General features: G+C 41.0%; 1 protein-coding gene across 1 annotated transcript in view; it reads right to left on the bottom strand.

Annotated features, from left to right (window-relative positions):
- CACUL1 (CDK2-associated, cullin domain 1) overlaps window positions 1-25,214 on the bottom strand; it is a gene marked incomplete at its 5' end in the record, with an annotated part of 43,503 nt that extends 18,289 nt beyond the window's left edge. Inside the window, 4 exons of the mRNA XM_010138370.1 lie at window positions 4,366-4,468; window positions 9,895-9,990; window positions 20,371-20,473; window positions 25,088-25,214. Of these exons, the coding sequence (XP_010136672.1) occupies window positions 4,366-4,468; window positions 9,895-9,990; window positions 20,371-20,473; window positions 25,088-25,214 (429 nt within the window). The remainder of the gene's footprint in view (window positions 1-4,365; window positions 4,469-9,894; window positions 9,991-20,370; window positions 20,474-25,087) is intronic.
- Between the last annotated feature and the right edge of the window lie 1,221 nt (window positions 25,215-26,435).

Below are 26,435 nucleotides of genomic sequence, written 5' to 3'. Positions count from 1 at the left end.
AGCAAGAAAATAAAAATTAAGGAAACAGAGCAGCACTATCTCTTCACCACAGCCAAATCCAAGTGACATAACTGGGAAGAAACAACGCTCTCATACGTAAGACTCTTTAGAGAAACATGTTTCCCAGTAACTAATTAGAAACTGCAATAATGAAAAGGGCTGTGATTCCTTCCCCTTCTCCAGACTTTTTACCAAAACGTTTCTTCTTGGAAAACCATGAGAAAAGCTGCTAGTCTTACACATTATACTTTTTTTTTTTTTTTTTTTTTTTTTTTTTTTTTTTTTTTTTTTTTTTTTTAAACACAGGGTATCAGCTGTGAACTCACCTGGGCACTGACATGGAGAACTACATTCCACAATTGCCTATGTGCTACTAGAATCTACACACAGATAATCCCTGCTATGCGCAGGTTTCAGCAGCTAACTCTCTCATTATCTTGATATATACCATGGACAAAAATCCGAGACAGTCAGAAGCTGAGATCTAATGCTTTAACCCTCAGTCATCATCTTCCCTATATTTCGTATGTCTTCAAGCCCGTGCTGTAGTTCTGAATTGGTAAATCTTAGGGAATTGCCTAATTCACAGGCCACGTTGCCACCTCAGATCCTGATAACAATTTTAAGATCCATGAAGTCCTGGGCTCTATTTATCCTGTAGCATTTTTGCCACGGCCTAAAAGGTTTCCTTTCCTCTGAATAGAACACGCCTGTTTCTCTGATCTAGTCATGACACACTGGACCAAAAGATGGGAACATAAATGTTCACTGCTTACCCCTGTCAATAGGAACAAAATCAGACATGTTGAAGAAAGTTGGTTAACTTTTGATAGAGTTCACTTGACTTCCTACTTCAGCAACTTCTGTCCAGAAGTACAGGCAGACGCTTCCTTGGGAAGAACCAGCTTGTACTGAATGGTATCTAGAAGTACACTGCTCCTACAAGAGCAGAAACCACATCCTCACCTCAAAACGCTTAACACAGGAGAGAAACAGCTCGTACACGCACAGATGTAAGTGGCTGAAGTACTACAGTGATATGCTAAGGCTACTACTTACTTGCAAGTGCTATAACCAGATACATTTCACTTTCGCCTCAAACACCATTGTAAGCAAACAATAAGAATTCTCTTCTTCAGACTGTCAGATTCTAAACCTGCTTTCACCCACAGGTCAAGTTATTGTTGCTCTTCTCACTGAGAACCTTCTCCCTCCACTGTTTCTCAAGCTTCTTGTAAGTAAGGCACTGTATCTTTGCTTGTTACATTCAGTTAAGCAGCTCTGCACGTAACAACTTCTCCCAAGCCCTTCAGAACAGCAGGCTTATCCGCAAGAACTAGCTTTGGCTTTGTTAAAAAAAAAAGGTTATATTCCATTAGTTCAAATATACCCACTTTAATGTGAAGAGCATTGACTTGGTATTACATGCAAGTGTAAAAGCATTTCAAAAATCCATGTACACAACTGCGTACGTGGATCTGTGTAGTACACAAATTTTATGTATTTACTTTAACTGCTCTGAAGTGCTCTAGGTAGTAGAGCTTTTTTAAAAAAAAAACCACAAACTATTTCCTCTATCAAAAAAATGGAACCAAATTGGTATTTGTGCAGGCAAAATTTGTCCAAGTTCACTTGGGCAATATTTCCTCTGTAAATAATGAATCACTCTATTTTCTCCAGCTAAGTGCTCAGGTAAGCGTCTTACCACAGAGACCACTGTACCAGGAGTTCATTTTGCATCTTCCTGCCTTCAACCAGACGGCACAGGGACTTAGTGCCGACTCAACCAGCGGGAGTTTAAGCAAGATCAAACACTAAGGGAGAGATCTGAACTGCACTGCTTTTTTGACATCTTTTCCCCGTTGGCTTTTGAAGTGGAGCAGGAACTTCTGCTTAAATGAAATGAATCTGGGATGTACTTCCAGTCCTTTGTGACCATGACTTCAAACAGAAATGCCAGCACCCAGGCTCTGATAGAATGACAAGATACTACAAATAAACCCCCTTTGTATGAATCTTAGAGCAAAACAATTTCAATAGCAAGAGCAGATGTTACTCTTGTCCTCTGAGTCTAGATCACAAACTGATTAAACCAATTTTGTTGTTTGTTTTATAAAACGGAGGGAAGGAATGCTTCTCCTGACTGACGTGGCAGATGCAGCTTCTTTAAAAAACAGCCCCAGAATTTCATTTCTCTATATAGACTACAACGTCATTGACTTCAATTTCCTAAGCATAACCACTCAAAACCTTATTTTCTAACCCCTCCCCGCCCCCTTAACACAAAACCACTTTTCAGTTGAGCCAAATCTACATTAAACATCAGGAAACGCACTGACAATGACACGGGGACGTAGTTAACAAACATGGACTTATAGCCTATTTTCACAGAGCCCTTACACTTCCTAAAATGAAGGTAATACTTTCATAATATGGTCTGAATTTCAGCAAACTAGAAAGAAGGGCTGAAAACAGCAGAAAATTATACAATACTGCAATTTTTTCAATACCTCTACAGTACCGTATCACGTGCTCTCTGCCTTCAGTTACTTTCCAGGAGCCTGTTAGCAAGTTTATAATTTTATTTAGGCATACTCTAATTCAATTTAAAGATCTTGTTATCCAAGATTTAACACCAAGTCAGATCGAGGTTAGGAGTTTATACATGTCAGTATATATTATTTTACTTAGGAGTGAGATAAAAACTAAATAACCTAGTTTTAATAAACTGATGCTAAGACTGACCTGAAATCCAAGGAATTTGCTCATTTTTACTTCTGAATGTTATTTTTTTTTAAATTATACTTCTGCAACTAACAGAGCTGGGGAGAAGTATTTCAGATTTCACACACATACCTATGGGTCTTTTCCTTTCAATAGCTCATCTCCAATTTGTGTTTGATTCTCTTATTATTATCCACAGAAAATGAATTCTGTAGCAACACACACCTAAACGTTACCTATGTTCTAAAGATTTGACCAGCGTTACCTTTACTTTGCCATTAAAATAAAAAAAAAAACAAAATCACACTGATGTATTCTTTGTCTGAAAAATGCATACACTTCAGTGTATTTAATTTAAAGGCAAGCTCAGCTGAACTTCCCATGATCCTGTTGCAGCAATCATTCAGCCAGGTTTCCTGATACTGTTAAGCCTCTTTGGCACAAAATAAAACATCAGGTCCATGGGTGGGCATTGCTTGTAGTCCTGCTGCTTCCAAGGTGATCTCATCTGCTACAGAGCTAAGCGCTCTCCTTGAAGAGACTTTTCCACAAGACAAGACAGCGTCAGAGCTGATGATGTCCCACCATGGCTCCCTGACCTCAGGGTAGTCACCTTGTTCACTTACCCTTCTCCCAGGATGCCAACTCACAGTGACCCTAAAAAAACACAGCAAAGCTTCTTTCCCCCAACCCTTCACTGGGGGAAAAGGGCTTTACCACTGAAGTAAAGGCAAAAGGAGCAGCTCACTCAACTCTAATCACCCATCATTTGGTCTCCATTTAGCATTCAGGCAGCCACTGCATTAGAGAAAAGAGGAAGGGAGCAGCTAGATGAAAACAGGGACACTGCAGCAGGGCTGGGTCACAGACAGGAGTAGTCCAGGCTAGATACTAGGCTCAGTATCAGGCACAGAACTATCCCGCTGCACAAAGCGCCTACAGTTGCAATTCTCCCAGCACGCTGGTCAACTGCTCACCACTCTGCAAACTTTTCCAATACAAGTCCAAGCCTGATAAGCTCTGCTTCTGTTAACTGGCCTCTCAAGGAGCTAAACAGGCCAGCAGCAAGGTCCCTGTGCTCACACAAACACACACTGATGGTGGCAGGTTGCAGGCAAACTCAGCAGTTCGGTTCGCCACAGGAGCCCTTAACAGGAAGCCTGTCACTTGATGTACATTCTATTTGCATTAACCCATCAGCTTAGGGGGAAACTGGGGTCAGCATTATGTAGTTCACTAATTAGCAGAGAGTACTCGAGTAGGTCATGACAACCACCACAGCGGTATCATGATTCTTTGACCACAAGATATTCTTAGTGATAACTGTCAATATTTTGATACTGAAAGACTACCAGCATAAGCAACAGGACAAAAAAAAAAAGTTATTTCATAATCACAATCCATAAGGGCAAATACATACCAGTTTCCCCCAGATACTCAAGAAAAGTTACTTTATATGAAATCTTATTTTTTGTAAAGTACGTTGAAGTGTGATACATTTCTTCATGTGGATGTCTTAAACAGGAATTTGCATTTAAGTTCACTAATCATTTGCCATTTTCTCCTTGTTTGCTGCCACATCTAAAAGCACTGCAGTTTTCTAGACTCTCATTGTAAGAAAAATTCAACAGGTTTACTTACGCATTAGGTTGTAAATGTGCTTTTCTGCAACATGTTCCGTAAACAGCTTTATAAGGTCATCTTTTAAGTCTCTGTTAAGCTTGGTTTCTATGTAAAATTTATTCTGGAAAATAAGACAGAAGTTTTCAAGTTTGTTTTTCAGAATAGCGAATCAAGTAAATTTACTTTTCTCCCCAAATAAAAACAGTTCAAAGTTTTAAAGCTGTAAACTATTTGACCTGTAAAGTGCTTCCCTGGCGACTGCACTTCCACTAAATAGAACATTCCCGTACAACAAAACACACACGTATTTAGAGTTAAGAATGCATGTGGTACTATCAGTAACGAACCAACTTACATACAGGCGTGCATTTGGGTTTTTCCTATATCTACAGATATATCTCTGTATCAATCCAGAATGGGGAGTTCGTAAGAAAAAAAAAAAAATCACTAATTCTAGAACTTTATGAAAGATCCAACACCAAAATAGGGCTGGACATCATGTTGATAATAAAAGAAAACTTTTTTATCAATGTCTGAAAGTAATTAAGCCATTAAAATAGGTACATTACAGTAACAACTCATCAGTGCAGCTCCCCACTTCTGCGGTTCATCAACAATCTCAGAGGATAGTGAATCAGAATTAATCTACTGTGGAGGTAAGTCATATATACAAATCCATGCAAAACCGATCTACATTAAAGCTGTTAGGATTCAATCATCTTAACCCCCTCAGCATTAATAAATTCACCTCTTCGGCCCTCAAAGGAAATTCTACTCATGAGTTCCCTAAGGGCTTCCACACCTAATGTACTACTTGGTGTTATTTCTCAGTCCTCGGCCCACAATTAATAGTAAGATTTCTTGTACTTTAGTCACAGGGGGGATTAAATGCTGGGAAAACTAATTGTTTCAGGATAAATCTCCTACTGCTACTACACTACCATGGAAGTAGAACAACTGAATTCACCTGGACAACTTATACAGAAAAGTTAAACTGCAACAGAAAATCAACAATCAAAAATAACGTACTGGAACAGTTATCTGAAACATTTACTACAGGAAGGGATATCTTAAGGGAGAAGGAGTTTTCCTGTTCACTAAAGCTTTTAACATAACTGGAACACACCCTCAGAACACCGTAAGAGCAATCTGTTTTTGTGAAACTCATTCTCTTGGCCATTACCAAAACTTTACTCATACCATAATAAACTGTCCATGCAGGAACCACTAAAATTTCAAGACAAGCATTAGCAGCAGTTACTTACCTTTAATGAAAGCTGAACTTACTAAAACAATGACAATCCAAGGACTGAACAAATGCCCCTGCTGAAGTTTGTTTGCTGCATGGATGGACCACAATCTTAAAAAGGTTAAAAAATTCAGTAACTTCCTACTGCCAGTTCCCTCCTGCAGCTATCCCACCTGTAGAGGTTTTATCAAGGGCTACTACTCAGTTGCTTCCCATCAACCTGGGCCTGTTCTTCGAACAGGATGGAGGGAAAGGCTCTGCAGACAGAACCACCTGGCTTGTAAGAAACAAATTCACTTCACTGGTACCATTTTTGGTCAATGGCGAATTGCCACGGCAACAGAAATTCACAGCAACTGAAGATGCACATCTTCAAGGAAGTGTCAAGCTACACACCATACTACAGTCTCACACCAGACCGATCTTCCTAAACCATTCCCACCTTCAGCTTCCTGACCCCATACTACCACGCACCCACTGGTGCGACACACAGGAGTGACCAAAGCATCTCAGCACGAGCCTGACCTGAACCAAACCTGACAATGATTCTCATGAGCTAACAGATGAGATGCACCCAGCTAAGGAAATAACTCACTCTGTCCCCTTCCCAGCCTGCAGACTTTCTTACATTAAAAGCAGCTGGAAACAACAAGCGCAAACTGTGATGCTTGCTTTTAAGAATTGAAAAGCCTGTACCTTCAGTTTCCTAACTAGAAAAGCAGCAAAAAAACCCCAGTAGTTTCAAGGAGAAGAGTTACAACACAGTACTTATATACAGAACAGCTGTAAAATACTCTTCACATTTACTCACTTGGAAACACCTTTCCAAAAAGATGTTACACCTGCAGGGATTTAAATAGACAATGAAAAAACCACCTAAACTAAGTACTTCTCTTCCAATCCATGGCGCTGAAAGCAGATAGAAGAGCTGTTACCTTCCCATTCTTGTTAGTAGAAAAGCAGGAAGATTTTCTATTTAAGATGTCACTACCTAGACTGTACCAGTATTTCTTGAAAAGTGTGTCAAGTCACCTAAAGGTCTAACTGACAGGTAGTAGGTAAGCAGAACTAATAACTGAGATGATCAAATGTGATAGAACCATTCCTTCTAAAAACCACCACACCATTGCAATCTGGCAAACACTGAGACACATAATTGTGTTAGTATTAAGAGGTGAGCAATAAATACTTGAAAGAGAAAAAACAGTATAAAAAAGCACTTCTCATCCACATAGATATACTCAGATATATTTGTGTATACAGACACACACAAAATGCCCTCTAGCTGATAAGCAACAAAGTGCAATACCACACAGTAAGAAGAGAAAAATGAGGCAATGAAAGAATTCTTAACTATCCTAAAACCACAGTGCTCTCAAACGTTAGGCTCATTTAATGCCACAAGATAAGAGATTTTCAGTTATATCTCTCAGTATAATTAACAATTGAGAACCTATTAGAAAAAAGTCTATCATCTAAATGCTGATTTAAATTTTCCTTAAAGTGGAAATAGGATTTTTATTCATTCATGTGAGCAGCATACTGTGGTATGTACAATCTGTGAGCATCCAGAGTAACCTCATTTAGATTTACAAAGCAAACAGTTATCCACAAGGAATCACTTTCAGGAATAAAGCACTGTGGGCTAAGCTGACTTCCAGTTTAATCTGCTTTATCTGCAGTTATATCTCAGAACTTCCGAAGGTGCTTCAACCCACAGAATTTTGGAGGGATAAAAGTACTTTGGGTCTCCATGCTTTCCTGAAAAGTCTGTAGCTGTGATAAAGGCTGTAGCCACATAAAAAATGCACCAGAATGTGACAAAGAAAACCACTAGCACTCCTAGCAAGAAGGAGAAAGAAAACTCCCTCAGTTGCAGAGTCAGTCCTCTCAACCACCACTCCAGACAAGCTTTGAAACACACTGTGGTCCCCATACACAAGCAGGTGACTAGAACATGGTTTCTTATGTATCAGGAGAATAAAATACGGCTGTTGATATCAAAACACAGGGGACTAAGCCTAAGGCAAAATGCTGTGCCTTGCCTGGCCACCAAGGGACAAACACGTGTTCCAGCCATACAAAAGAAGCTTTAGCTTTTCCTTGGCTTCGTAGATACTGTAAATATTTAAATGCATATTATGAGTTTTCCTAAGCAGCATTACAATCATCCTTTTGGAACAAAGCTTATCAGTGCAACTTGACAGCCTTGGGAACTCCTGAATACAGCAATCACATCACCACCAAAAGAGGAAAGCCCTGCAGCTTCTGATAAAAAGGCAGAACTCAACAACTTAGTCCTCTACACTTAAAAATACATTGGAAATGTTAAAGTAACTGCAAAGCTCTATTTTATACTGTGGAATAATTAGGCTTTCACCTCTGATAATTGTTTTTTGATTGTATTTTCTTCTCTAAATAAAGGAAACTGCTGCTGCTGTATTGAGAGAAAACTCGATTAGATACTACAGCATAAAATTGCAGGAGTGGCTGTACTCTAAAGTACTTCCAAATGCATACAGAAAAAAACAAGAGGAAAAACACTTTCCGTCCTGACTTCTCTAGAGATATTTTCCACATTGTGCACAACACTGATTAATAAATTATTTCAGAGAAAAAGTATGAGCCTTAATTTGACATTAGCCCTCAAACCCAGCTGTAGAGCTGAGCCAAATCAGCACTGCATTTGGCAGCAAGAGGAACTAAGACTTAACTCACTCTCAGCCCTAACTTGAATTAAGTCACTTAATGAGAAAGTGTTTGCAGGAGTTTTACTACTGAACAAATCACCAGTCATGCTTTAAAGAAGCTTCTCCTTTAAAATGATAGTAATTCTTTTTTTGAGAACAAAGAAAAGTGAAAGTACTCTATCTCACTATTAATTTTACAGGGCTGTTTATTACTCATTAACCATTTCTGCTATGCTCAGATATCAGTTAGACTCGGACTCTAAAGAGAAACAATGGGATAGAGATCACTCCTTATTTGAAGGTACAAACACCACATCACAACTGTGCACAGGAAAAATACGGAAATCTATGCAGCGATTATACTTTGTCTGGTCATATAGACAAATAAATAAAATAAATAAAGCCTGTCTGTTCGTGTTTCTATCACAAACATTTTATCAATGTTAGTCAGGCTAACACTGTTAGTTAGTTAGACCCAGGCTGCCCAGGGCAGTGGTGGAGTCCCCACCCCTGGAGGGGTTGAACAGCCGTGTCGAGGTGGTGCTGAGGGACAGGGGTCAGGGGGGACCTGGCAGAGCTGGGGGAACAGTCGGGCTCGATGAGCTTAAAGGTCTATTCCAACCAAAACAATCCTGTGACACCCAGCTCAAAAAAGGCAAATTCCTCATTTAATGCAACTCATCTGTATGGTAAGATTACTGCTGAAAGACTGGAGCAAGTTACCTGGTTTCAGACAGACTCACTGAAACGTAGGAGATGTGTCTAACAGACACAGCTTGCCAAACTATGGGAAGCTACTAATGCGAGTAATTTTGAAGAATTTGAGATTTATTTGATCTCAATCACTTTAAATGTTTTTTTAAAGTTTCTTCCACAACAAATATTTCCTTTTTTTTTTTTAAATTCTAAGTGATGGCAGTGCAACGATGGTTTCCAGGCGAATGACAAATCTCAAGCGTAAGTAACTCGTTACCACAAAAAAAAGCAACAAAAGTTCTGGCACGTTGACAAAACCAGTGCAAATTATAAACTTCTTCAGAGGTATAGAATATAAATTACAAAATCAGCATGACATTTATATCCAATAGTTTCTGAACCTCTGCAAGTATGCCTGAGAGTGCCTTGAACACAAGCTTGCCTTCCTCCAGTCAATGCTCTAACTTGCTTTATCAAGTGACACAGACATTTCCGAGAGACATTTGTCTTGTCTGAATCTGTGCCACTTAAAAGCAAGAAACAATCATCTTTGTAGCCTGCCCAAAATACCAAGCCAACATATAACACACCAATAAATACTCTGCTCAAAATGGTATAAATAATGACCTAACTATTTGAGAAGAGTTTTTTTACAATTAATATAAAAACCATTCCCCCCCATTCCCCAGAAAGAAATATTAGGGCAGAAACCAATTGCAAAACTCCGTATTTAAAAGTTGGCCATCTTCCTCTCCCCACAGAATTTCATCAACTTATGCAGGTAGCAAAACCAGGCATAAATCATAAGTTCTACAAGTTAAAAATCATTATAGCTCAGTTTTATTCTTTTACTTTCAGTCAGTATCTTGTGTATGGACATACTTTATTTGAAAATAATTTTCTAAAACTTACCATATATATGAAAAGAGGCACAATGCTCTGCAATGCTCCCATATACTGTCCAAGAGCTACGTTAAATCTTTCAATATAGAGCTCTGGAGGGCTGGCCTGCAAGAAACCGTAAAAGTCAGGTTGTAATGTGAACAAGAGAAAGATCTGGAACAGCATGGGCTATGCTTTCACAGCAAACTCAAGGAACCACAAAGAATTTGATAAGCTAAATCCACACAAAGCAAGCCACACATCATTCCAGAGTTTCTGCTATAATTCCCTCCAGCAAAGACAGTTCTCTTCAGGAACTGGTTTTTGCCCAGGACTATACATCAGTAAGAAATACAGTACGTCTGTACCAAACCAGCATTTAGCATATGCAAATAAACACTTATTACAGACCAGACCTTCATTTTGAAAGAACTATCTGCCACCCCTAGAATCCATAACCAAATTTCCACAAGTGCTGTGGCGTGTGCTCTGACCCCCCCGCAGGCGTTTACTCCAGGACAGCAGGGTGGCATCGAGCTGCTGCTTCACATCTGGGCTGGCAAGGAGCACATTCTCCAGCTCTGGGGAACACTGTCCTTCACCCAACACACCTCAAAGTTTTTGCTGGGTCACCTAAGGGAAGGCAAGTATTCGGGGCATTATGTTGGAGGGACTATGAAGCAATGCCTTCAGATAGGGTGTCCTGCACTCCAGATCAGGCCCACAAAGATCCGCAGCGCTCCACCACACAGCATCACCCCCTAGTCCCAAGCAAAACTTTGCTGCACAAAACCCAAATGTGCCATCTTTATGATAGGTCTTGCAGAGCCCGCAGCAGCAGCACTGCTATTTTCTGCGTACAGCATCCCCCGGAAGGAAATAAGGAAGCTCTGTTCCACAGCAAGCTAAGTGAAACCGAGAAGGGAACCAGGAAAATGGGAAGCACTACCCACCGTTTCTTCTATAAATATTTATTTGGAGGATGCAGGCTTGCTGCGTTAGAGCATTCAGGAGAGCGCACCCAGGGATGGAAGTGGAGCTGGGGTAACGTGTTTCTCCACTATGCCCCTCTCCATCCCAACCCACCCATATCCAGTGCTCTGCCTCTAGCCCAACTCCTGCCTTCCCTACCATGGCCTTTTCGAGGAGGGGGTGGGTAGCTGCCCGAGTTTCTACTGTTCCTATACATATACACACCTATACACACCCAAGGACAAAGTGTTGCTTGCTAGTGAGAAGAAAAACTCTTCCCTTGCACCATTCTCCCCTCTGACAGCGCCAAGCCAGAAGAGGAGGGATAACACAGCAGTGACTGGGACGTTGCAAGAAAACAAGCTCCAAGATTTTTCTAAAGCCAAAGCGTCTGTGGCATGAGAAATACACAAGGCTAGCAGCATCTCAACCACCTTGTCAGAACTCGAGCCTCTTATCTTTACGAAGCAGATTTTTCAACCTTTGTATGGACATTCACCAGCAGCTCCAAGAGATCAGTTAAGAGTTTATGTTGACTTTTTGCTCTAGGTATTCTAAATTTACAAAGTTTTTTTTCCTTTGAACTAGCTTCTTTCGCCTCCCTCCTTAATGTGCTTAATGGACCTGTGGGTAATTTTCACAGCAAACACCGATACAGAGCAGACGTTTCAGAAAGGAAAGCAAACCTGGCAAAGGAATAAAGAGTGTTATTCCCTACGCTGTTGCCAAAGGTTATATATGGTTATTCCTCATTTTGATCGTACGTTTTTAATCTTACTGCAGATGCAGTTCTCAGGAGTGGCCAAACAAATTTTGGTTCAAAATGCCAACACTGTATGAAGGCGGCTATGAATGCCAAGGATTCCCTTTCATATACAGTCACATATATAATTTGTTGCAAATAACATGCAATGAAATCTGCATTTCTAAGCAGTATGTATTCCTGCTTCACTCTTCTTTAACCTCAACTTTAAATATGGTTATAATGTCTGATTTGTAAAGACTTGGTAAATAGCTTCTAAGATTAAAGGAAAAGAAAAATTCTACTTCAAAGAACAAGTCAGACAAAAGGAGACCATAGCTGACACGGGGCATCACTCCTCTCTCACTGACAGTCTGCACTTTTCATACCAAAAAAATCCAACAAAAAAATAGAGACAGAAGTTGTCTGGACAGTGTGTGGCTTAGTCCCATGAACAGACTCTGGGCAACAGTACCCAGCCAGTCTGCCACTCTTTTTACAGCAATTTAAGGACTGATCTCCTTTTCCTCCACTGACGATGAAAACTGCTAGCTCACCTCCCAAAGCACGTGTCACATTACAAGGGAACAACAACTGCACACCCTGCTGTCTCCTGAGAACACCCTCAGGAGTCCTTCAGTGGAAGGCGGGATACCTGCTGAGCACCACCACCGTGCAACCAAGTGGAAAACAACTGCTCTAAAGACAAAAAAAGCTAAGAAAGTCCTGATGGCTTCAGAGGAAGCACTCACTAGTGTCAGGCAAGAGTCAGGCCTTGCCTCTGGAATGCAAAACCACCATGCTAGCTGCTTTATCAGCAGGAGATGGTACCTTTCCGGTTTATTCTCCTTACAGGGTGTCATGTCAAGCCTCAGTCGAGACACTAACAGGAAAGCACATACTACCTGACTCTGCTTGTTTCCAAAACAAAAGAAGAAAAAAAAAACCACAAAAAGAATCCTTGACAGTCAAACTCTCCTCAATTCCTGCTTGGCTTGTAAACTACCCAAAAACCCAAGCCAAAGAGAAATTCGTAACAGTATTTTCACAGCTCATCTATGAATTACCATAATCTGTGTGGGGAAAACAGAGCAATCTGTCTTCTGTTCATCACGGTGTTACTGTAGGGCTGCTCGAAACTCCGTCTGAAATCAATTACTTGTTTGAGCACAGGAATTTTCTCCACATCTCTATATTCACATTAATAAGACAGTAACTGGAGTGGAACTAGCTTTATATAAACCACATGAATTTTATAAACTAAAAAGCAGTGCATGGCAACAAATTCATGAGTAAATGGATGTTGCTAAGATTCTTCTATTAATTGGCCTTCATTAGATTAGAACTCGCATTTTTTAAAAAATCCATATTCATACAGCTATAGCTATTTAAAAAAAATAAACTGCTTGGGCTGACATTTTTCACTCTTGCTCCCAATCCAGAAAAGATAACACATACATTCAGCTGTTTTAACTACAGGCAAGGGGCAGAATTAAGCATGACATTTACTTCTTACAACACCACCCCCCAAAAATATTAAGCCTTTAAATCCACTCCTACCTTACCTGAGGGATGTATTACAGAAGCTATTCAAAAGAAAGAAAAACATACTGCTAGCCTAAGGATTTCCAAGGTGGAAGAGGAACTTGGTTTCTTCACTCCTCCCCCTGAATCCTATCAAACTGTCAATTCAGTTGGAGCTTTTTGGTTTGAGGTTTTTTTAAGACACTCTATAAAGGGAGAGAGTTTAAATCCTCTCCTACATTTGCTCTCATCTACTACTCACAGGGTTAAGAACAATTTTCTAGTGGCAACTACACAGTGCACCTGTCCATGGCAGCACTGCGTGTTTGGTCAGGTTTCTCAAATCATGATGCAATTGCATTTGCTTAACATTTTCAGCTCCGTTTTCAGTCGACTACTTCTTAGCGTAATGCGCTATGGCTGCTGTTAAAAACGTCATTTAATCTCCTTACACACCACAGTCAACATCCCAGCACCAAGAGAAATGAGACGGAAGACAAAAACACATTGGAGAAAGGATGACATGTAACAAGACATCTTCAAGCAAAACAAGCAGTTAGAGCCCTGGTACACTAAATTAGTCTTTCCCTTATGTGAAATCAAATATCTAGGCATTTCAACGAACTTGCGGACAAGGAACATGAAAAAGATGTGGGAGTTTTCCAGCTTGAAAACCAGTTTGAATATCATTCTGTAACTGAACACACCAATGAAACCAGAAGACACACTGCTGGCTCAAGACAACTCAGAAATGGCTCACAAGAAAGAAAGAGGGACAACAGTTCCTTGCTTGAGGAACACAATGTGAATCTGTTTGCGAACAGTTGTCTGGCACAATCAGCAATATATTCAGTAGAGCTTACATCCTACGTTGCATGATGGGCAGTTCCACCTTCCTGGGAACATGCTCGCTGCCAAGATGCCAGCACACATGCTGCAGCATCTCTCCCACGCCTGCCAAGTGAAAAGGGAGAATGGCTATGACTGCACAAATTAACCTGCTGTTCATATAAGTGGCCTGAATCTTTTAAAACAGTTTTTCTTCTTTCTCAAGAAAATGTAATCTGTTTACTTTGCTTTGCAGACAATTTCTGTGATGCCCAGGCCTACCTCACCAGACGAGGGTACAATTAAAAGGCTTTACCACAGATAGACATCAAGCCAAAGCACAACTCATTCAACGAGTGACTGTCTCTCCCTATTCAAGTCAGCACTCTGAACTGTTCAAAGCTGTAAAATGTTGGGACATACTCTCACATAATTGTCTCCGAGCAGGGTAGCAGGTGTAGGCCGCCTTTCCATCTCCATTCCACGTGTTTATAACACAAAAAGACATTGTCTCTGAGGACCAGCAAAACTCTGTTGAACTCTGTTTTCAGAGCCTTTTCCATCTAGTAAACACATATTCATATACATATTTGTGCCGTATTTACTTCTGCATGTCTGTAATTACATCACGGTCTGCAGCAGCCAGTGTGGCGTGGCAAGGAACTAAAAAAAAAACGCAGGAGTAGAAGCCTTTTCAATAAAGGCTGCAGGTTAGTTGGCTCATCACAATGTCATCTCTAACGGCAACGCTGGCAATGTGGGGACCTCCACCTCAAGTCAAATGCCATCTTTCTGATGTCCACACATGAAGATACACACATGGCTAAGCTTCTGGTTTCTGCTGTCGGAGTTGCAGCACTGATCATTCATTTGATCTGACTCAATTCAGTGTGATTCACAGCAGTCAAGCCTTGTTTCACACACAATTAAGCAATATTCCTTCTGCAAGCCTGGCGGATAAATGCCTGCTGCACTGGATGATTGGGTTTGTTTGGTTTTTTTCTTTTTAAATATTATAAATCAGATAAATGGCCAGTCTGAGTCTCCTCTTTAAAACAGACTGTCAATATTAACAAACCATGCAGTTGGCCCAAATGAACTTTAAGAAACACGAGTGATTTAACATATTTAGTAAGAAAAGAGGTAGGAAGTGCAAGTTCTCAATTTCCATTTTCCACCTCTTTCTCTGATCTTTCCTATAGGCAGAACATAGAAGAGACAGATTTGTTTTCTACATAGTGTTTGAGAAACTACTACAACTATGGAAATCATTTCAGGGAATCAACTATTTCAAATTAACAAGAACTAATTTGAGTGTTATCTCTGTGCTGCAAGAGACGAGACACGACTGTGCAGACAGAAGGCTCGCAAGTTCTCATTTGGCGAGCAAGCCAGACAATGCCCACATGAACAGAGTAATAACCGGCCTCTTCACATGGGTGGAAGATGTAACCTGGCCTCCCACAAGTACGTTACTAAAGCCTCATCCTCGCTTCATTAGCAATCTGATTTACGCAGTTTACACAAAAACCAGCCACAGACACTGCCGTCCAAAGCTCTGTCTTACGGACTGGCGTAACTGTTCAGTTACAACACAGCGCCTTATAAACGTAATGTAATCATCAGTGAAGGGACAAAAAATGTATCTACGAAACACTCTGGGGTGAAATTACCTCAGAGTAAATAAATATCAAGAACTGCTATGGCGTGTACCCAGTGCATAACTCTGCCCACAGCCAGAAGTTCAGCTTTACCTAATCTGAAGTTTGGAGTAAGGCATCTGTATTAATCAGATTAGTGTTTCAGAGAGCCGGGGCAGGAAATGACAGGCTCCTCACCCCTGCGTGGCAAAACTCCACATAATCACAGGGGACAAGTGGAAGGTGAATGTCAGACAGAAAAGGAGAAAGGAAAAGGCAAGGAAGGAACAGGTTGTCCACCGCAGATATTGCTGACGTTTTTAAGAACAGCTGGCAACCACAGTGACGTGATACAAGGCACACAGTTCTCAGAGATTTGGCAGTCCTCAAAATAGCTGAACAGCTTTTACAATAACCTGACTCCAATGCATATTCTTACCAGGAAACAACAGCGAGAAGGTATTTTCATACAGTGCACTGACTGGTTTGACTGCTGACGAGACAGAAGGCTGACAAGTTACAAGGATTAAGGCAGGGAAGCCTTCTGACATTGCACAGCAAAGACCTTAAATCTGCAGCTCCTGGGGGCTGCACAGCTCCTTGCAAATCTTCTACCAACGCCAGCGACTGCTTTGTTCAGTCATGTTCGTTATAAAAAACATACTGTTCATAAAAAACCCACACATGCATATCTCAAGACATAATAAAGAAGAAAAACCCCAAGCCCTGTGGAGCGTTCAAGAGCCCAAGTACGCTGTCAACGATTGGCTCCAAACTTAACCTGATGCTTTTAGACAGATGGAATTTAAGCAAGAAATTCTGGTGGTTTAGCTCTACCGCTTCTGTTTGATTCAAAACAGAAACAATGCAAGCAAACCAGTGTTCATTTACTCAGAGAAAGACTGAGTCTCATTAACTTCAAACATACATAAAAATTACATATAGTTAGTGAATTCTACTGTTTCTGGTCAAGAAAAAAAAAGCCACAAACAGTAAACAATAGACCCCTTTCTCTCTCCTCTAATCAAGAAGAAGGTCAACATGATAAAGAACTGCTTTTTAGCTCTCAGGAATTATAGAGATTATTCTAACTACAATGAAAATATTTCACTGCACTTACACACACAAGAAAAAAAAGCTGCTGCTTTTGTCATGGGCCAGGTCAGTGCCTCGGTGCATTTTGATCGTCAATGCTTAAAGTACTTTCCAGTGTCTTTTGATGAAGAGATACATAATGGGCAGAGTACTTGATTTTAAATTACTTTATCAGAGTGAGTAAGAATCAGGTAAGTCAGAAACCCTAGTGGCTAACAAAAATGTAGTTTTACTCACTCTAAAGAGCTGTATTTAATTTGAAAGCATCTGCCTGTGTATCCACCCTATCTCAGACATCAGAATGATTCAGCACTTCCCTCCAAAAACACCTGTCATTATTTTCAAAGGCAACATAATGGGATATGTCCATTACCAATAAAATGTTTCCAAATAAAACTTCTTAGAAAAATTATCTCTATACTACAGACCTCACAGACTTCAAGACAACAAGAAACACATTCATTTGCGTTGTTGCACCTTTTTTTTTTAAGTGCAGAAAATCCAAAATTCTGATCAACTCAAGAATCAGGCCAATTTAATTCTCATTAACTGGAAGCTCCACATGGCAAAACTCAGTCTTATTAATGCAGAGAAACTGGTCAGACATCAACTGCAAGAAAGGAAGGCAATCCTTGCTCAGAGTCTCCATGACTGAAACAGCCTGAAGAGAGGATCATTTACTTACACACGCAGGAAGGAAGGGGCTAGAAAATTCTTGGGACAGAGGAGGCCCTGTATCAAAGAGCCAACGGACTGATAAACAAGCAATTCATCTCGTCTATACGACTGCTCAGCAGGCAACATGCACTGCTTTTCACCCAGTGTCTAACACCAGAGAACGCACTCAGTTTACATAATGCTTCTGCCACCACTGGAAATTAGTTTCTTGAAGGTGAAAATCTGTGGAGCAGACCTTCAGGAACATGTGGCAACAAACACGGACACCACACAAGGTGACCCCCAGCCTGAAGGGCAGAAGTCATGCAGGGGATGACCAGGGAGACAGTGTGTGTCCCTGTGCGAGCATGGGGCCCTGGCAGCAGTGCCTGGGGCAGCCAGCTCAGGACACCCGAGTGCTCACCACTCTGCTGACTCCAGCAGAGGCAGGCTGGCCAGGCAAGCTGAGGGCCAAGCAGCAGAGGGCAAAAAAAATAGAGAGGGTAAAAAAAATAGAGAGTTTCTGCAGTGAATGCCACACAGAAAGAACAACTCCACAATAAGGCAAACTCCAGCAAGGCAAGAGCACGTCTGACTGGTCCCCTGAGATGCTCCCACTTTTACCATGTGTATCTGACAATTTTCCTGCTTTTGCTGCTGATGAGTGGTTCTCGTAGGAAACAGCTTGCTCCGGCACGTTGGTTACGTGCAGCTATTCCGCAATCCATTCGCCATTAAACTGTTGCACCTCTATGCAAAGAGGTTGCTCGTCTGGTCCAGAATACAACATTGCATTTGCCTGCCATTTCGGTTTTCAGGATTGTTTGCCTGATTATACTGGGCTACATTTGCAACTCTGCATGTAAAATAAAAAATAATCTCACATCAAGTCACACCCTGCCAATTAAACAGAACTCAGCAATTAGATTAAGTATGTTGGCAGGTGGAATGAGCTTATGTCAGAGAGAGCAAAATACCACCTATTGTGCATTAAAAGGATTCTCATATATAAGGGGTTTTTTATTGTTTGCCTGTGTGAACTAGAAACTCCTAAGTGACCAACGTTTACAAAGTAATTTGTTGTTGTTGCTAAGGTAAAGATCCAGCACCACATTTGCAACATGTGACTGAGCGTCACCAAAATGTATTAAGATCAAAGAAGTCTCAGGATAATAAGAGCTATTTGTAATAGTTTCTTTAGAGTAAATTTCACAACCAACAGCTAAAACAGTTTTACAGGATGATTTTCCAAGGCACTGAAGTTTTACTTCAAGCAGCTCAAAAAGATGGATTTACCACCCAAAACCAAAGTGATGTTCATGTCAGACAAAACCCACATAATACACTCAAAGATGGTTTCATGTTGCAATACAGCCCTCTCAGCTGCCAGAAGGTGTGTCTAACCTACATAAGGAAACTTTTGCAAGACAAAGGTTGCATTAAGTAGTTGTCTCAATTATTCTTGCATCAGTTGATGTTCAGAAGACAGCCTCGTTTTCGGGCAGAAGCATTTAAAGCACATATGTGCTATAGCAAACTTTAAAAGCAGCTGCCTCAGTCAGTTTTGGAACTTTAGAGGAAACAATCAAGGACTACCACAGAGTAAAGAATTCAGGGTATTCCCAAACTGAAAGCAAAGGGATGCAGGACACTACCATGAGATGCATCAAAAGAGCTGGCCAAACCTGTAGAGCTGCAATGACTCGCAGGTCTCACAAGCAGCCTCAAAACATACAGGCTGCGCCAGTTCAGCAGAACCGAGGGAAGGCTGTATTGTAAATACTCTGTCCATCTACTCCAACCAACTTCTACAGAACAGTGAGGATGTCATTCCACGAGAAATAAGGAAATGAGAAAAGAAGCAAAGAATATAGCTTGAGATGACCTAAATATTTTACAGTCAGAGTCTGCCCAAAGACCATGCCCATTAAAAGCAGGGTGGTTATTTTTCTTAATAAGGAAAGCAACAAGAGGAAAAGGGGGAGACAAGAAGGGCATCCAAGCAATCACACTGCTATATACTTTGATGGGAAAGAACACTTAGCCGGAAGTTCCTGATACAGTTAAAAGACTGTCATTCCAGAATTTAGTTATCAGTCGTTAGAAGCACTGAGAGAGCTCTCTAGTTTAGAGTTCCTTTGCATTTGTCATCTCAACTTGCTGCACTGCAAGTCCATACAGAACTCAAACATCAGTTATGGCAGTGACAAAAGCTGCAAGGAAATAAAAACAGTGTTGCTGCTGTAGCAATGCTAATTTCAAGAACATGTCTGGAGATTCTAGCCTAGAAGGAATTTTCAACAAGGAACACACATGAAAACAAACATGGATGCACACACAAGCTGCAGAGAAAGGTAGGGATATACAAACTGTATTAGGACTGCTGTAAACCACTGACATCTAGAGATAAGCAAGAAAAATGCAGAATAAACTGTAGCACAAAACTTTCATATGCAGTAATTCCTAATTTATATTTCACAATCGGGCTTTAATTCACTTCATTTTTTTCCTTTTTATTTTCCTTTTTGTGCTGCTTGTGATGCACAATGACCATAAACAGCTTATATATATTAACACAGCAATGGCAGATGTAGAATCATGGAATGCTTTGGGTTGGAACGGATCTTTAAAGGTTGTCTAGTCCAACCTCCCTGCAGTGAGCAGGGACATCTGCAACTAGATCAGGTTGCTCAGAGCCCAGTCCCATCCTTCATGTGCTCAGATCATGTTTGACTGCAGCACTTACATCCTACATTATACTGCTTATTTCCCATCCTCTCATCTTTCATTCTGTATTATCTATTATATATTCAAGATTAGCCACTGCTCTCCATGAGGTTCAGATCTCTAGGGCCAGTCAGTGCCATGCAATTGGATCTAGTAGCTGGTATTCAGTCTGACAGCCAGTTAGTGAATGAAGTAGTCCCTGATTTAGTAAGCTAGGGTAAATCAGTCTTAACCACAATCCCCTCCATGGGCCATCTACATGCTGCTCTGATATAATCACAGATCCCAGGAAAGACAGAATTAGATTGTGCAGCTTCTTACCTGCAGCTCCTTTGAGACTCTCTCTAAGTGGTTAGTTATCTTTTTTATTAGGTCACTATACATCTGTTCCGAATGCTGCTGGCATACACACTTATACACACAACTGCAGAAACAAATACAGGAACAAACAATGAACTTACAACAGTTTGCAATGAAGAGTAACAGACTTCAAAATATCTCGTTCAAGTCTCAATTTAGAGGATAACAGAGTTAACTGAATGATTGCTGAACCTTTAAACACAGCCCTATGCTTGGAGGCCCCAGGCTGTCTATCCCCACTCCCCCTCCCCAACTTCACTTTGACTTACAATAAGTTCTCTTAACAGTGCACTTCAGAACAGGCAGGATAATTCTGTCAACAGCACACCCCTAATTCTGGCTTTTGTCTGTCCTATGAAGGCTCTGTCAAAATAAGCAGGTTTGATGATTATATGCATATTCTAGGGCAAAGCCCTTTTTAAAAGAAGGGCAACACTGACAAGCAGTCACAGAAGTTGCACCAAAACTGTGCTGGCATTTTAAAAACAAACAGCAAAAGTTCTAAAATTACAGACACAAGCATGTTACTCCATCCTTTGTTACCTAAATTCTAAGAAAACCCGATGTTTTCATAATGAAGGTGCAGTAAAAGAGCAACAAAACTTTGCTTCTACTTGCCATGGCTTGGCTGTGTTAACTCTGGTCTTCAGCGTTACCTTCTTTTTTTAGGAACATTTTATTGCTCTCATACTGCAATATAACATATCTGCAAGAGAAGGCTATGTATTGAAAACATATTTACCCCAGCTGCAAAACAAATATTACTTTCAGCAAGAAGTTACATTAAGGCAGTCATCATCATCATCAGGGCTAACACCGACATTACGTGTACCAAGCAGCTTTTACTTCCTTTGAGTCACTCTTTGAAGTCAGCGTTTTGAAAGCGAGCTGCCAAAAATCAAGAGGCCCAAGGAATACTTCACCTGGTACCCTGAGCAAGCTGAATGTCCTCCCCATGCCTCTGTTCTGCTCTCCTCTCCCTCCATCCCTCTGTACAGGGTACTGCTACAGCGAGCGATTTAAGCCAGAAACTGCCCCTCAGGATGCGCGCAAACATTTCCAGCAAGGTCCAGATCTCAGACTTGAATTCCACAGGTTTTTTAGAGCAACATAAGCCTAAAGCTATGGTACAACAACACTGTGTCGTTGCAGAGGAATTATGACACACGGTTTTCTATCAAGAAGGTGGTACAATGACAAACAAACTGAGATGGTGAGAATAAAACAACTGTAGACTATGGCCTATTGGAATTTTCTAATGCAAGTGTGAGTTTAGGCACCAGCTCCAACCCTTCAGGAGCCAAGAAAACGCTCTCATTCAATACTTGCCACTCTGGAAACCTTCTGGAGGAAGGTTTTACAACTGACTCTTAGAAGTACATATTTATTCCCTTTAACAATTTCAAAAGCACCCAAAATACAGCACTCAGCACTACTCAGAGTCTGCTCCTTCGGCAAACCACACTATTTCTTAAAATCTAGGACAGATCCCACACCTCTCCTACTATTATATTTTAAGAATAATTGAGTACCTGTAGCTTGATATTATTTAAATAACAGCCAGAGTCATCCTGTTCCTTTCACAGGAAGTCTACCAGTATCAGATCTTACCTTGGAACAACTGCAAAAGACATTCTGGTATGATGCAGTGACATCAAAAGTATCAATTTAATTTGGATCAAAGAGAGAAACACTGATAAGAAAAGCCAGACTGATTTTTGCAATCTCTTACAAACCAGCCAGTTAGGTAACAACATCAACAGGGTTTGCTCCACTTCCACAAGACGACCGCTTCGTTTGCAATGATGTAACTAAGCTGAGTTTTAAAGCACATCTCTGCTTCGTGTTACACACAGCATTGCTACACCTGCTGCTGCAGCAGGCTCTGCAGTCAAACACCACTCTGTATGTATGTGCAGGGTGTGTTTACATTTTATTTGGACACTTCTATTTAGAGGTTCCTTCCCCATTTTCAGATCCTGTTTTCAGTTCCTGACTGTGGGCCGACTCTGTGAATCATCCTTGCCTTGCTATAACCCCAAAGAAGTCACCAGCTTGTTAGTCCTTCAGCATAACGAACCACCTTAGGAAAAGGAAGGCCCAGGCAGGACAGAATGTAAGCTTTGAGTGTGAGGGATGAAGACCTGAGATCTGTAAGTTGTCTTGAAGAACACTGATTTAATCGCACCCTATCTGGAAGGCAGCCACAACGCTGCCAGGAAGTACAACTTAGCTGTTCACACCTTCCTCATCTCAGTTTCCTCCACATCTCTCTGTCAAAGTATTTAACCCTTGTAACAGGAAGTGACTATGCACAGGTAACTTTGGACTCAAAGCCAGAAATAGTCACTAATCACTCATTGATACGTTAAGGGTCAGTTGGTCCGTGCTAAATATCTGCATACGCACCTTGGAAGTTATCTCCTAGCTCTCACTGCTGTGGAGCAGACACCTACAGCTACCACTGCTCAGCTCAAACAGAGTAGTTTGGGTATCTAATAATATATTTTGAGTTTGCATTACGGAAACCTTGATTCCTTTAGTCAGCAGAAAGACCACTGTATTTTCAGCTCAGCTTCACTGTAAAAAAAAAAAAAAGAGATACACAGCTGTCTGAACCACTTCAGAAAACTTATTTTCAGACTAAAGAACTAGCCTAGGGAAGCAGAGAGGATCTAAACCTCAAGGCTGCTGCGGACTTCCTGCAGTACTTCAGGCAAACATCATTATTAAACTCACAACAACAACAAAAAAAAAAGCAGTTTTGCTTCCTTCCTCACTCTATATTGCCTAGATTATAAACCAAGCAAAGGGACATGCTCTAAAATAAAATCAGAAAAAAAGAACCCTCATGGTTGAAAGAGGCTGTGGCAGAGTAATTGCATCCGCAGGCAGAATTTCTTCCTCACTCTATATTGCCTAGATTATAAACCAAGCAAAGGGACATGCTCTAAAATAAAATCAGAAAAAAAGAACCCTCATGGTTGAAAGAGGCTGTGGCAGAGTAATTTCATCCGCAGGCAGAATTTTAAAAAAAAAAAAAAAAAACAACTTACAAAACCAACACAGTAGCTCTATCAGTAACACTGAACTACAGGTAATCTTTTGTTCTAGTAAAATACAGGCTCAGACACCTGCGCCCCGTTACAATACTGCAAGTGTCACTCTGATGTATAAGGGTTATCCACAAGAAACTTTAAACCAATCATTCCTTGGATAAATAAAACTTCTGAGCACTAAAAAGATGCCAAAGATAAGCTGCAGTTACCTGAAAGCCCTGACTGGGTACAGATATGCTCTGGTGTTACAGCATTAATTCTGCACACCTACCCGCTATCGGAGATGACTACAGGGAGATGCTGGCTTAGCTCTTAGCGATGGCTGTTTGCACATCGGGGATTTCCAGCTAGGAAAAGGATTTTGATTACTTACACTACAGCTCCAAAACATCTCTCCATTCAAATTTACCATCTCAATTATTGGTTCACAGGCTGATGTCCGAGTCCTGCTAACAGCAGTTCCAAAAGTTTGGAGAGGAAAGAGGAAATTAAAGTTTTTAAACGGAGTTAAGAAGGAAGCGAACACCTGCCACTCTTGGACTTGGTTCCCTAAACCAAAGTTTCAAACTGGAGAGACAACGTGGCTAAGTACAAGAGGACAGGAGACTACAGGGCTGAAAGCCTCTAGAAACAGCAACTGGTGACTGAGCTGCCCGCACTGTTACACAGAGTGCAACACCACGGCAAAGAAAACCAAGACAGCAGTGCTACTGGTTGTGTTGCTGCCAAGGGACGGTAGTTTTAACTGTACCTTGGCCAGTAAATGCAGCAGCAGATACCCAGTTTCCATCCTATTTACCAACACCCTGGGCACCTGTTGCCTACAGAACAAAAAAATCTCCATTTTAGTGAATCTCTTAAGAAACTGCCAGGTCTCTGAAGCATCTGGCACTCCGGTTGGAGCAGCAGTGTGTTTTGGAAGCAAATCTTCTACCGTCCCCACTCTGTGCACCAGCTTAGTCTGCAGGGCAGTTCTGCTGTGTGAGTAGATCCCTTTCAAAACAAAGTAAGCTGCAGCTCCAGGCCAGCTACAAATCAACTATTCTCCAGACAAGAATGGAGATATCAAGGACCAAACCTTGTGTCAGTCCTTCAGACAGCTGCTGACTGCAGGACGGCTGGGCACAGGGGAAATCTGATCAGGTCTACCCGATGAGAACACACAAATGACAGTTTATATGGATGGATCTTGGTTCCAGCTGCTTCTGGTTACTTCTGCACCTCTGCTACACCAAATTGGTTCCCACTAGACATGACAAAGCAGCCTTCCAAATCATTAAGCCAGTCTCTTCTTCCCTTTTGAGGAAAGTGATGTTGAGACTTTAATACATTGCTTAATGTATGACACGAAGCAACTGTGGTGGAGCTTACTTGAACGTTAATGTTTTCAGCACTTAGGCATTTTAATTCTTCAGCATTTATTCCTGTTAACATGGGGTGTCATGATAAGTATCTGTTATTCACTCATTCCAACCACTTAAGCAACAATGTACTTCACATAACCTTCCCACTTTCCACCTCATAAATAAAGCATATGACATATGCATAGGCTGCAAGATAAAAGAAACAATTAACTTTAAAGAAAAAATAGTAATGTGGCACTCAAAAGATTTCCTTACCTGTATATTTGTTCATAGGAGATAGGGATGTAGTCACCAGGACTCTGAGTTAAAAGTTGATCTATGGCACTGTCCAACTTTGGCCAATATGTGCTCTTATAGTCTTCAATTGTTATAACATTCATAACTACAGGGAAAAAAAAAGACAAAATTATATTTAGTAACTTTAGCTAAAAGATTAGAAGCAAGTGAATGCTCTGCAGTTTCAGATCACACCAATAAGCTGGCCAAAAAACCTTGGAACAGTTTGCTTCCGCTAAGATAACCTTATCTAGAACTAAAGTCCAGACTTGAATTTGTACCTTTTTATTTACAGAAAATAAAATAAAAACAGAAAACCTGCCAAATCAGTGCTTGGATATTTCTTGGGGGGCCAAGGAGCAGAGAAAAACAAGCTCCTGGGAGTTCTAGCATGACAATCTAAGAACAATAATTCAAAAAAGAGTAGTTTGGTAGTTAGCTGAGATTAGTAAATTACACAACTTTGCGGGAGTCCAGAATCAACAACTAACACTGGGAGAACAAGCTTTGGCCAAAACTGGTAGTTTTTGTAATACTCCTTCCCAGCAGATGTATTAATTTTACAAGACTCAGGTGGGACCAGCAGTTTCCTTGGCCTAAAAGCTGATGCAATTCCCTCTGACTTCAACTACAGTTAGGCTCATGGGCAACTTTCTGGACTCATATTACAGTTCCCCCTCTAGCAGGCACGATAATATTCCTTTTCCAGATTAGAATGCACACAGGGAAGGAAAGGAGGCATTCAAATCAAAATTCCCCAAGACTCCCTGACTTTCCTCCCGAGCCTCCCAACTGCAGCCTCTTGTGCAAGCCACTTGTGTGCCTTCACAGACAGGGCAGAGGTTTTATCTCTCTCTTTGCAGGGAGGATTTCTGACTGCACCGCACGTGGCTCAACTCCAAGAGCAGCCACGGCAGATGGGTAGCACCTTATCGTCAGAGATGTACTCACAGGACCACCTTGCTGGCTTGTCACACCACCATAGCTTCACAGCACCCACTCAAAACCAAGCCTCAGTAACTAACAGCACCGGGTACATACTTCAGATCTAAACTACGTGGTCCAGGAAGTCTAAAGTCATTTCTTCATTTGAACTCCACAGGTGGGTCTGGGCTGTATGGAACAGAACAAAGGTAGTTCCCATCCCAAACAATCCAGCTTAGTCACTGCACTGGAAAGAAATATTTTGAATAGGGCTGCGTGTAAATGCAGGTTCACTGCTGGGTTTCAGGAGTGAGATTTCTGAAATGTTATGTTCACAGGGGTTTGGAAGAAGCTGGGCAAGTCACTTTTGGCAGCATTATGAGAACAATTCTAGGGGAAGACC

This window comes from Buceros rhinoceros, unplaced genomic scaffold, assembly GCF_000710305.1.
Source record: "Buceros rhinoceros silvestris isolate BGI_N320 unplaced genomic scaffold, ASM71030v1 scaffold6996, whole genome shotgun sequence".
Lineage (NCBI taxonomy): Eukaryota > Metazoa > Chordata > Aves > Bucerotiformes > Bucerotidae > Buceros > Buceros rhinoceros.
This window is presented reverse-complemented; position numbering and strand designations above follow the sequence as displayed.